The sequence below is a fragment of the Cricetulus griseus genome, chromosome X (assembly GCF_003668045.3).
Source record: "Cricetulus griseus strain 17A/GY chromosome X, alternate assembly CriGri-PICRH-1.0, whole genome shotgun sequence".
In the NCBI taxonomy this organism is placed as follows: domain Eukaryota; kingdom Metazoa; phylum Chordata; class Mammalia; order Rodentia; family Cricetidae; genus Cricetulus; species Cricetulus griseus.
Window position 1 is genome coordinate 63315151 of NC_048604.1, and position 12931 is coordinate 63328081.

At 38.3% G+C, this 12931-nt stretch overlaps 1 protein-coding gene across 3 annotated transcripts in view; it reads left to right on the forward strand.

Annotated features, from left to right (window-relative positions):
- Positions 1-4329, forward strand: part of LOC100755586 (charged multivesicular body protein 1b-2) — a 33810-nt gene extending 29481 nt beyond the window's left edge. For 2 of the 3 annotated variants that reach the window (XM_035449790.1, XM_027433086.2), the window contains 3 exons: positions 185-228; positions 3279-3351; positions 3751-3795. In XM_035449790.1, coding sequence (XP_035305681.1) covers positions 185-228; positions 3279-3351; positions 3751-3795 — 162 coding nt within the window. Of the gene's footprint in view, positions 1-184; positions 229-3278; positions 3352-3750 lie in introns of all 3 variants that reach the window. The other variant, XM_027433085.2, reaches the window with a different exon arrangement.
- Positions 4330-12931: the final 8602 nt, after the last annotated feature.

Here is a 12931-nt window from a genome sequence, read left to right on the forward strand (position 1 = left end):
GGTTTTAGAATTAAAGGCAGTATGAGCCTCCGGACATTGTTACTAGGAACTGAACTACTGACTATCTCTCTCTAGCCCCCATTTTAAAAGTTGTAGATCAGTTTCCCATGCCAAACCACACCCAGAACTTACTCCCAAAAGGTAATACTGCAAAATTATGAGTTCGTGTATTTTATTATTTCAGAACCAAGTGGATATGCTGCTTCAGGAAATGGCAGATGAAGCTGGGTAAGGTGTTGCTATTCCAGTGCTTTTGAGTAATCTTGATTTGATATTTAGAGGTTCTAAAATTTGATAATATGGACTTAATGTGTGGCTAGCATTTTTTGCCTAGTGTGTGTGAGGTCCTGGACTGAAGCATAAGCACTACTAGAAATTTGATATGGATTGAAAAATTTGTCTTTAAAGCCATTAGTCTAACTTTTGTTTTTGACCCTTTATAGAGTTAATGTTTCAAGGGCTTACCTTTTTCTAGGCATTCTCACAAAAACACGACTTTTCAAACTATAAAGCATATTATTGAAAAATCTCTGGAGATAGTTCCATTCAGAGTATGATATTAAGAAATAGAGATGATCAAAGGGTAAAAGGATGTTAATACAGTTGCTTTCTGTCTGCTATGCACAGCATATGTCAATGCATAGAAATTGTCTAAAGATTTGGGGGGAAAGGCGATGATCAGGCCATTAACTCACAAGTCCACTGTGAATCTTAGAAACTAAACAATATGTGTAAATTGTACAAAGGACAAAAAATTATAAACATAACAGCTGGTCATTTGTTTTTCTTAATCCATCAGTATCCTTTTTCACACAGCTATTGTTATGTCTGGTGTCTGATATGGACGACTTACTTCAAACCTTTCATATTTAGGGGAATAACTGGACCATGATATCTGTGTTACAGACATCATGTTTTGTCACTGTTCTCTGTATTAATATTTAGATAAATACCATAGAAGTAAAAATAAAATGTTAGTCATGGTAATGCCTTAGACTTTTCTTTCAAACCTAGATTAATAAAGTGAAGTAAGGTTTACATATTCTAATATTTTTCTTCAAGAAAGAGAAAACTTAGATACTAAGAAAATAGAGTTGATAAATATTAGTGTCTAAAGTAATTCATGGTTAGAATGAACAGTGGGTAACATTCATCAATTTTTTGGAAGAGTAATGTATCATTAGTAAATTATGTCCATGGTAATAATGGCTACATAAGGTTTGCAGTGTTTGAGAGTCAGGTTTGGTGTTAGGTTGTGGACCATTTTGCTCCATTAGTATTGTGACAAGTCCACAGGCCAGCACAGGGGGGTAGTACAAAGGGGGATTTTTATCATACAAAAAACTAGGGCATTGTTTGTTACAAGACTCCATCTTAGGAATAAAAGACTAAAGACTTGCTTCTGTCTTTCCTAAAGACTTAATGAGAGGATTTGAACTTGAAACGATAGTGACAGAGATATTCTAAAATGAGCATTACCAAATATTATTATTGCCTTACCTACTATCAGTATTAAATAAAGGTCAGCTGGCAACTTTTTATAAGGCTAGAGCACAATTTCTCACCTTTAACAGTGTTGCCATTTTGGAGAGATTAAGATTAGGGTGTGTTTTAAGCATTGTGGGATGTTAGCAGCATCCTGGCCTCCATTCTCCAAAAGCCAGTAGTACCATTTCCCTCACTTGTGTCAGCTAAACATGTCGCTAGATATTGCTATCTCTTCCTGGGGAAAATGAGACCAGTATTGAGAAATTAATTAACTCAGTAACTGAAACAGGAGAAATAGGTAGGGCCACTGATATGTAAACATTAATGTCCACCATTAAGGATGTTTAGGTGTCCAGTTGTTTTTTTGAGTTAACTATTCTCATAATAAGATTTTAGTATATTGTGTTTGCCTTTCCAACAAAATCTGCCAGTAACATACCATAATGACTTTTAAAATGACTGTTTTACTTGTAGAGTATCCACAACAGAATGCGTTGTTTTAGAGACAGAATGAATAGTTTATATTCTAAAGGAATAGTGCAATAGAGATTAAGGGCATGGAGCTTGAAGGTAAGCAAACAAACAAATGTAGACCTATATAGATGCTATCTCATTCACTGAGAAGAATGGACGGAGGGAAAACTATAATCAAGATGTATTATATGAGAAAAGAATGTTTTCAATAAATGAAAAAATTATACTTAAGACAGTGAACCCCAGATGTGTAGTTGGATGAAATTCTTGGTTCAAGAATTGGTTCAAGGCCCTCTGAATCAATTGAGCAAGACTTGTATAACCTCAAAGAGGCTGAAACAGCAAGAGCAGCCTACGCAGTCTCCACTAGGTCCTCTGCATATATATTATAGCTCTCAGCTTAGTAGTTGTATGGGACTCCTGAGTGTGTGAGTGAGTGGGCCTCTGATTCTTGTACCTCCTTTTAGGGCTCTTTTCTTTCTGTGGGTTTGCCTTGTCTAGCCTTAATGTGATAGTTCTTGCTTTATCTTCTGATACTATTATTTTATTGTGTTATATTTTCTTGTTCTCTTGGAAGCCTGTTCTTTTCTAATGAGAGACAGAAAGGGAGTGGACCCAGAGGAGAGGGGAGGTGGGGAGAAAAAGGGACTGGAAGGAGTGGAGGGAGGGGAAACTATAATCAAGATATATTGTATGAGGAAAGAATCTATTTTCAATAAATGGAAAATTATACTTAAGATTTAAAACTTAAAAAAGCTAAATCTAAAATAAGTAAAATGAAAAACTCTTAAAAATTAATCAAAAAAGAAGAAGAAAGAAATTTCTGGTTGCTACTAAGAGAATTCAGGAGCTGAACACTAAAATGGAAATTCACACAAATATTAGATCTGTGTCCAAGGCTATATTTAAATAGACTATTTTGAATTTTTTTTAGCAATTTATTAATTTGCCTTCACAGAGTAGGAGACAAATAATATCTGGGAAATAGAGTACAACAGATGATGATTATTTTGGTCTGTTGTCTAGTGTAGTAGATCATTTTGCAGTCTTTAATTAGCTTTTTTTATTTATTCCAATATTATACCACCTGTATGGATCACTATTTGGACGCAAGAAAAAAAAAATACTTCAAAATTATGTCATGTACCTAAAATCATTTTGAAGACATTCAACTTCTAGTCACATGTAAACATGGTTGTATTTTTATTTAAAGTGATAAAAGGATATAGTACTCAAGTGTGCAGTACCTATTTGATTATTATAAAACGTCTATATTAACATTCATTTATTCTGATAATTTTTCAATTTATCTTTAGCCTTGATCTCAATATGGAGCTTCCACAGGGTCAGACAGGGTCTGTTGGTGCAAGTGTTGCTTCTACAGAGCAGGTAGGGGTTGAATTTTATTTTGATTCATATTTAAATTAATACTTTTAGAAATGTATATTTTATATGAAATGTATATATTTGTATATAAGGAAATATATTCACATTTTTATAACGAATATTTTTCTACTGTGACACATTATCAAAATGAACAAATAATAATAGTAGGCATTTTCAGTTTGCATGTACACTTCGTCTTTTAGATTGTTTTGGTAACCTTCATAGCTGCTGTACTACGTGATTCAATTTCTTTTGAGATATTTAAGAAAACTAAATGCCTAATGTCTATATAAATTTTACAAACAAAATTTTAAGTTGTATTTAAAATGTAAGGAGTTTAAAATTTTTAGTGGTTTATATCTTGTACAGCCTTTGATGATTTGTCAATTTGGCTTCCTCTAGGATGAACTGTCACAGAGGCTTGCTCGTCTTCGTGATCAAGTGTAACTTAAACAATTGGCGCTTCTGTTTCCTCCGAGTGTGTCTGAAACATCCTTTGTGTGTACATGTATAAAGTTGCACTCTAGCTAGAAAAACACCACACATGCCAGAATGTTTGAACATTATTTATATATGATGTTTTCTTTTGACTTGTGTATTTTGCAGTGCATTAAGAAATTCCAGTGAATTTCAACATTGGCAGATTTTATAGTTCTGTATATTATGTGTAAAGGTGTATGGGGCATATTTTTGCAGATGTCTTTGACAAAGCTAGCATTAGTTTTCTGTATATTATACATCTTCCTCAAATATTAGAGCAAACATCTAGCACCAAAATACTACTAAGTAATTTTGTCAGAATAAAGGCTTTGTTCTTCTTTTTAATTGAAAGGAATTTTCAGCATTGTCTGTGATGAAATGTGATTTTTGTAAAAATAAAAACAGGAAAAGCATGTTTATTTAATGTTTATATAGTCCAAACCATCGTATTTTAAGAATCACAAAATAGACTTTTGTTTTCAGTGGGATTTTTAAAAATTATTTTTATTTTGTATGCGTGGTTATTTTGCCTGCATTTATAACTGTGTACTACTTGTGTGCCTGGTGCCCACAGAGGCCAGAAGAGGACATTGAATCCCCTGGAACTGAAGTTACAAACAGCTGTGAGCCAACATGTGGATGCTGGGATTTGAACCCAGCTCTTCTAGAAGAGCAGCCAGAGCTCTTATCTCTTGGGCCATACACCCATCCCATTTTGCTTACTTTTGTTTTAGATTTATTATTATTATTATTATTATTATTATTATTATTATTATTATTGAGACAGCAGTGATTACTATTACTATTACTATTACTATTACTATTACTATTATAGAGACAGCACGAAAATATGTAGCCCAGAGTAGCCTCTGTGTCTTGGTGCATGCCACCACACCCAGTTCATTTTTCCTGGTTTATGGGTTCTTTTCATTATGTGCACTAGTTATTTTTCTATTGCTGTGATAAAACACCATCTCAAAAAGTGGCTTATGGAAACAAGTTCTTTTGCTTTATGATTCCAGAGGGGTGAGGGTTCATCACAGTGGGGAGGCATGGCAGAATGAACATGAAGCTGAGCTGTCGCATCTTCAGTGGCAAACACAAAGCAGAGGGAACAAACTGGTTCTGGGACAGGGCCATAAGCTCTCAAAACCTACCCCAGCAGCATACTTCGTTCAGCAAATCTTCACATTCCCCAAACCTCACTGCCTACTGGGATGAGATGCATGAGCCTATGGACAATATTTCTCATCCATGCCACCACACTCCTCTCCCTATCTCCCATAGGCTTGTGGTCGTATCATAATGAAAAATGTGTGTATTTCAACTTTAAGGCTGACCGTAGTCTTTCTCAGTCTGAACACTGTTTCAGATTTCAAACTCCAGCATCTCTTGTAAGACTCAAGGCAATCTCTTAACTGTAGCCACCTATAAAATCTAAAAGCAAATAACGTACTTCCAACACACAATGGCACAAAATAAACATTGTCATTTTAAAAGGGAGGAATGGGGGCATAGTGAGGAAATACTGGACTGCAGAAAGACTGAAACCTCGTGGGACAAACAAGCTAAACCTGTAGCTCCATGTCTGATGTCTGGGACTTTCCCTTCAAAGGGCTTAGATGGCTTAACCTTTCCAGCTTTGCTGTCTGCAACAGCCCACTCTCTAGTACCAATTTCTATGTTAGTCACTTTCCTGTTGCTGTGATTAAGCACCATGGCAGGAAGCAACTTAGAGATGAGTTTATTTTGGCTTACAATTCCAGAGGGAAAAGAAAGAGTCCATCAAGGCAGGGGAGGCTTAGAAACAGGAGCATGAAGCTGAGAGATCACATCTTCCATGGCAAACATGAAGCAGACTGAGCAACCTGGGAGTGGGGCAAGGCTGTACACTCTCAATGCCTGTCCCAGGTGATGCAATTCTTCCTTCAACGTTGCACAATAAACTGTACCATAACCTTCCCAAACAGCACAACCAACTGGTAATCATAGTTTCAAATATGTGTGCTTGTGTGGGACCTTTCTCATTCTAACCACTGCAATATGTAAGGAGAAACACAGTACTTACTTACTTTGTTTTCATCAGCTGTTAATTTTCAATTACTAAAATTTTATCCAGTAATTTTATGATGACTATTGGTTAAACTTTTAAGACCTTTTTGTTGACAATATGTTACATAACTAGGAAAATTATGCAAAATTAATCTGAAGAAATTAAGGCTTGATAATTTTTAAATTTTCTGTTTGCAACATATGGTTGCAATCATTCCCAGAAAGTGCTTTTTCCTGGCACCTCCTAGGCACTTGGCCATGTCTAGATGAAGCTGAATAATTCCTTCCTAGCCTGCAGCTGGCAGAAATTCATGGAAGTAGACAATGAATACAAACATTGTACTTTCTATGATAAATGCATGGCCAAAGATGTAGCTGCTGATGCTCTGGCTGAAGAGTGGACAGGTTATGTAGTCTGAATCTGTGATGAGAATGACCTATTGCCAGAGTGTTCCTGCTGTTGAGTAAAGGTCATTCTTGTTGTAGGCCAGGGAGAACTAGAGAAAGAAAGCATAAGTCTGTTCATGGATGCACTGTAGGTTGTTGTGGGATATTTTGAGCACACTCTGACACTTCCAAGACTGAAAATAAAGCTTACCTTAAATCAGAGGGTGGATCTAGCTATTACCTGACCAGGATTAGCAATGGAGGTTGATAAACCAAAGCCCTTAAGAGAACACCTTTGAACACTTGCTGTATTACTTGTAATATTCTTGAGAATACTTATATCTTACCAAGCTAAAATAAATACTTTAGCACTTGCCTGTATTTTTGACGTTGCAGTATCCATTGTGGGAAAGTAACAAAATTATATTTTAGCAAGTATAATACTAATCTCAGCTAAGCATATGTTTTCCTTTATTTACTGAAAGACCAGTCCATGAAAAAAATTCTAATACATTTTGAAATTCAGTAAAAGAAAAAGACCCTGTGTTCCATCCCCAACACCAGAAAATGTTTCCCTTATAAATCATAAAGGTATTCAAAATGATACCACAGAGATACTTTTTCACTAAATACTCAACTATTCATATATTCTATATCTTATGCACAAGAGTGTATGTAAATGAAAATTGTACTTACTGGTTACTAGGTGAAGAACTTCTCTTGCTAATTTTTGTTAAACTTTTAACTTCCATAGTGTTTGATTATATGATTATAGCCATAATATATATTTTTATTTGTAATTGATTTGTCCTTAAAGTTTGTATTGGAGCATACTAGATAACCATAGAAGTGATTTTGATGGGCTAAAATATTTATGACAAAGAATTTGTTTTCCATGGGTGGCAATTAAATAGCTTCTGTTCCAATGATGGCTACCTTAAATGCCATCCTAGAGCCTTCATCCAGTAGCTGATGGAAACAGAAGCAGAGATCCACAGCCAAGCACTGAGCCAAACTCCTGCAATCCAGTTTCAGAGAGGGAGGAGGGATGAACAAATGGATCAAGACCATGCTGTGAAAACCCAAAGAAACAGCTGACCTGAGAAAGTGGGAACTCATGGACCCCAGTCTGACAGCTGGGGAACCAACATAGGACCAAATCAGGCCTCCTGAATGTGGGTGTCATCTAGCAGCTCTGGGCAGTCTACGGGGCCTCTGGCAGTGGAACCAGGATGTATCCCTAGTGCACGAACAGACTTTGGGAGCCCATTTCCCATGGAGGGATACTCTCTTAGCCTAGATACACAGGGGAGGGCCTAGGCCCTGCCCCAAATGACTTAATAGATTTTGATGATCCCTCATGGACGGCTTCACCCTCCCTGGGGAGCGGATGGGGAATGGGATGGGGGTGGTGGTGAGGGGCATGGGAGGATGGGAGGGAGAGGAAACTGGGATTGATATGTAAAATAAGACTGTTTCTAATTTAAATAAAATCTATAAAAATAGCTTCTGTTCTTTTAACGTGAATAAAAAATTGTTAGGTTTCTTACTACCACATAGCTCCACAGATAACTAACTGTTCATCCTTTTAGGTTGCAACCATGCCAGATTTGCTTTTTAGAAGTATTAATATTGGGTCTGGAGAGTTAAGATCTCGTGCTACTGTTAGAAGAGGACCTGAGTTTGTGTGCCAGCAGCCACATCAGTCAGTTCACAACCACCTGTTAGTAACTCCAGTGGTCTTTCCTGGTCACCTGCACTCATATATACAGATGCACACAGACAAACATACACATAATTAAAAAATAAAGACATACCAGGCATGGTGGCACATAGCTTTAATGCCAGCACTCAGGAGACAGGCTGTGAGTTCCAGGCCAGCCTGATCTGCATAGTGAGTTCCAGGCCAGGCAGAGGTACACAAGGAAGACATGTCTCAAACAATATTTGGAAAACATTGATAAGGCAGGTAAGATAGTTTAGCAGATATAGGCACTTGCCACCAAGCCTGTTGACCTGAGTTCAGTCCGTGTGACTTCAAACTATCCTCTGACCTCCACACACATTCCATTGAATGTACACATCCACTTATGTACACACAAATACAATTTTTTAATTAAGAAATACATTGATGGACACAAGTTTTGCTTTTACTCATTCTTTTATTAGTGCAATAAAAATGTACCTCTTAGACTTTATTCCTAAACCTCAGAGACTTCAGTATAATTTATTTCTAATTTGATAATGACTTCAAAAAATTATAAGTAACACATCAGACTCTACGATCATGAAAAGTAAAATAGTATTTTTTTTTTGCATTTGCTTCAGTTTAGTCCTCCATAAATCTCATGTTCCTCTGATGTGTTTTCTAAGAATTTGTTGGTAGCATTTGGTTGAACATATATACTCAAATGTTCAAAACATACTGTTGCACTTTGACCCATTGGATAAAGAGGCTGATGATAATTCCCCATTTGTTCATGGGTCTTAATGCTTAAAATCCATCTGCTTGCCTGTGAACCATTTTAGGTAGTAATAGGTACTAGGCTATTTTACCTGGTTAATTGGTTTCTCAGGAGTGCCACGTGGAGAAGGAATGGAAATGGTAACTATGAGAAGTGAGTTTGCTGTGCTGTTTAGGTAGGGGCATATGAATTATTTGGAGAAAGCAAAAAAAATGATAGATTAACAGAGGCTTGCGGCTAATAATTTCAAAATACACTGAAAAAATGGTCCCCTTTTAAAAACCTAATGGGACCTGGAGACATGGCTCAGCAGTAAAGAGCACTGGTTTCTCATTCAGAGAACATGGGTTCAGTTTCCAGCACCCACAAAAAACAACCTTCTGTAGCTCCAGTCCCAGGATAGCAAACCCACTATTTTAATATCTGGGTTTCTGCACACACACGGTGCATGAACATGCGTCAACATGTTGTCACTCAGAATGAATGTAAATAAATATTTTGAAGTTATATTAACTCATCTTATTTTCTTCATGGCAAGGGCTTCTTATGCTTGTTATTTCACCATCATAATCATTAGTTATTCAAAAGTCAGATTTCTCTAATACGAATTGAGAGTTACTTGCCATGTGCTATGACAATTTGTTTCTTAAGCTGAAGAGAAGGAAGGGGCAGGCTATTATTATCATTTCTTAGGTGACTGGAGTTGAAGATTCTGAGGGATCTCTACAATACCGAGTCCAACTCACCTGTGGATTTTCACTGCTTTCTCAGTTGCAGAGACTAATGGCATTCCTTGCCCACATGCCTCCTAGAAACGAGATTATTTTATCTGCTTCCAAAAAGGGAGAGTATATGAGGGATGGGCTAAAACTCCCTGCATTATCACGTGCATTCAAAACAAATCGTTTTCCCACTATTCAATATTCCTTCCTTAGAGGTACTTTTTATTTTATTGTATTGTATTTATTTTACATAACAATCCTAGTTCCCCTCCTCCTGCTCCCCCACCTTCCCCCACCCTACCCCTATCTGCTCCTCAAATAGGGTAGGGCCTCCCATGCAGAGTCAATGAAGTCTGTCCTATCACCATATTGAGGCAGGACCAAGGTCCTCCCCCCTGTGTTTAGACTGAGCAAGGCATCTCTCCATAGAGAATGCTCTCCAGAAAAGCCAGTTTTATGCACCTGCGATAAATACTGGTCCCACTGCCAGTGGACCCACAAACTGCACAAGTCAGCTGGGTCTGTGGGTTTCCCTGCCACTGTCTTGACTCCTTTGCTCATAATGTATCTCCACCCTCTCTACCGCTGAACTCCAGGAGCTTGGTTCAGTGGGTAGTTGTAAATTTCTGCTTCTGTTTCCATCAGTTACTGGATGAAGGTTCTATGCTGAAAATTAAGGTACTCATCTATCTGATTATAGGGGAAGGTCAGTTCAGGCACCTTCTCCACTATTGCTTAGTTTTATCTGGGTTTATCCTTGTGGATTCCTGGGAATTTCCTTGGTGCCAGGTTTCTCACTAATACCATAATGGCGCCCTCTGTCAAGATAATTTCTTTCCTTGCTCTCCCTCTCTTCCTTCCCCCATCCTGATCTGTTCCTTCATGTTCTCCCCAATCCCCTTTTTTCCTCCTCTCTCCCCTTCCACCCTCCCCCTCCCTCCCATGCTCTTGTCTATTTCCCCTTCCTAGGCAGATCCTTAGAAGTACTTTTCATGAAAATTCCCTGAGATACATACACTATTAATAGTATCATCAACTCACTCCTTCAGTATGACTTTACCTAAATTCAGCAACTTGAATATAACAAGTCCAAGTCTACTTCGACTGGATAAATGCAAACTCCCAGAAGTAGTGTTGGGTGGATTTTCCATCACAAATTACAAAAAACAGTAACATTACTTGAGGCCATTAACCCCAGCATATCAGAGGCAGAGGCAGGTGTATCTCTTGAGTTAGAGGCTGGCCTAGTCTACATAGTGAGTTCCAGGCCATCCAAGGCTATATAGCAAGATTTTGTCTCAAAAATAAATAAATAATTAAAATCAGAAAAGTCAAGGCTATACACTACACCAATTGCTACTAAAATTTCTGGAAGTTGGACACTTTGTTAACCTTTAACAGTTATCCAGTGATTTCAGGGTCAGTCTGCACTGAGAACATTTGTTCCAAAGCTTAACTACACATTACAGTTGGGAATCTTAAAAACTTTGGGAGGCAAATTCTTAAAAACAGAAGTACGTATGTGAGTGTGTGCATGTATTCCCAAAAGCACAAATACAACACATGTGTGTGTATATTTTCCTAAAATCATAAGTATAATATGTGTGTATGTATATTCCTAAATATGTAAGTACAGCCTGCTGAGTATATATGTGTATTTTCAGGACTGACCATTTGGTGTGGGATAACCAATTGGTGTGCTCTTTCCTGAGGAAAACTATTCTGTTCTCAGCATTCCTTAATTGCCTATAGATCTTTGTTTAGGTTAACAACAATTAATTTAAAATAGAGGCCATGAATTTGAAAGACAGCAAGGAAGGGAAGCGTATATGGGGTTTTGGAGGGAGGAAGGAGAAATGATGTGATTATAATCTATAAAATAATTTAAAACAAAACTCTCAATCAAAATTACACCAATTAAATATAATTCTCAACAGTGACACCTTTTAAGTGTTCACCCCTGAACAGTAGGGATCATAAACATCTGCTCCAGAAACTACTTTTCTACTTCCTTGTATTTCAAGGAGTAAAACCTATGGTAATAAGTCCAGGTTCATTAGTTCTTGTGACCTAGTAGAGATGGAGATGCCAGGAGACAAGTTTATAGCATATGTTCACAATATTGCCAAGTATGTTCCTGCCCGGAGTATGTTTAGGTTTTCTTAAAAACATGAATCACTGGGACAATAGTGATTCAGAGCTTGTGGTAGTGTGGGAGTAGCCAACCAATGACTGCTCTAACTTGAGGCCCATGCCACCAGAGGGAGCCCATGCCTGACACTGCCTGGATGGCCAGAAATCAGAAGCTGGATGGCTCAAAGGACTAGGACCAAACAAGACCAAGGCAAAAGAGTCACAGACACTTCCTCTCCCACTGTTAGAAGTCCAACAAAAACCCAAACTAAACAACCACAGAGGACCTAGTACAGACACATGCAGGCTCTGTGTTTGCTGCTTCAGTCTCTGTGAGCCCCTGTGAGCCCCGCTTAGTTGGTTGTGTGAGCTGTGTTTCCCTGATGTTCTTGACCCCTCTGGCTCCTGTTAGTAATCAGGCTTTTGTACCGGCCTACCCTGGGAGTTCTGACAGGATATACCCTCAGCAGCAGCCACTAAGAGCACCACCTGTGCATATTCACTGTTTCCTTTTAAAAGGGGCATGCTTACCTCCCATCTTCCTCTTTCTTCCTTCCTCCCTTTCTTCCCTCCCTCCCGTCCTTCTCTTTCTCCCTCTTTCTGTCTGCCATGTCCTCTCTCTCCCCCTCCCCCTGCCTCTCCTCACTCCCACTGCTCCTGTCCCCAGAGGATGGTCTTCCCCCTCCACTTCCCCCTTTTTATGATCCCTTTCCTCCAATTAAAAAAAAACCTCCATTGGAACTCTGTCACATGGCACCTTTTCCTCTCAAGCCGCCTTTTTTTTTAAATTATAACAGCTCCTACAATCCTTCTTTGACAGGGTTCCCCAAACGTCACCTAATGTTTGGCCGTGGTGGTACTCTGTATCTGCTTCCATCAGCTGCTGGAGGAAGCCTCTCTGACTCTGCTAGTCACCAATCTAGCATATAGCAGAATATCATTAGGAATCAGTTACTAGACGAAGCATTTCTGATGACAGAATAGGCAGCAATATATAAATATAGCACAATATAATTTGTATAATTTATAATAATTTCATTGACTTTTTTGCTAGTCACGTTCGGTTCTATCATAGGTCCCTGGTCTATCCCTCCTCTAGGTTCTGACCCTTGGGTGTCAGCTCCCTCTCATGGTATGGGTCTCAAGCTGAATCAGTCATTGGTTGGCTACTGCCACAATTTCTGTGTAAAGCATTTTCTTAATTCGTGCTTGATGGAGGAGGGCCCAGTCCACTGTGAGTGGTGGCATCCCTGGGCTGGTAGTCCTGGGTTCTATAAGAAAGCAGGCTGAGCAAGTCATGGAGAACAAGCCATCAAGCACCACCCCTTTATAGCCTCTGCATCA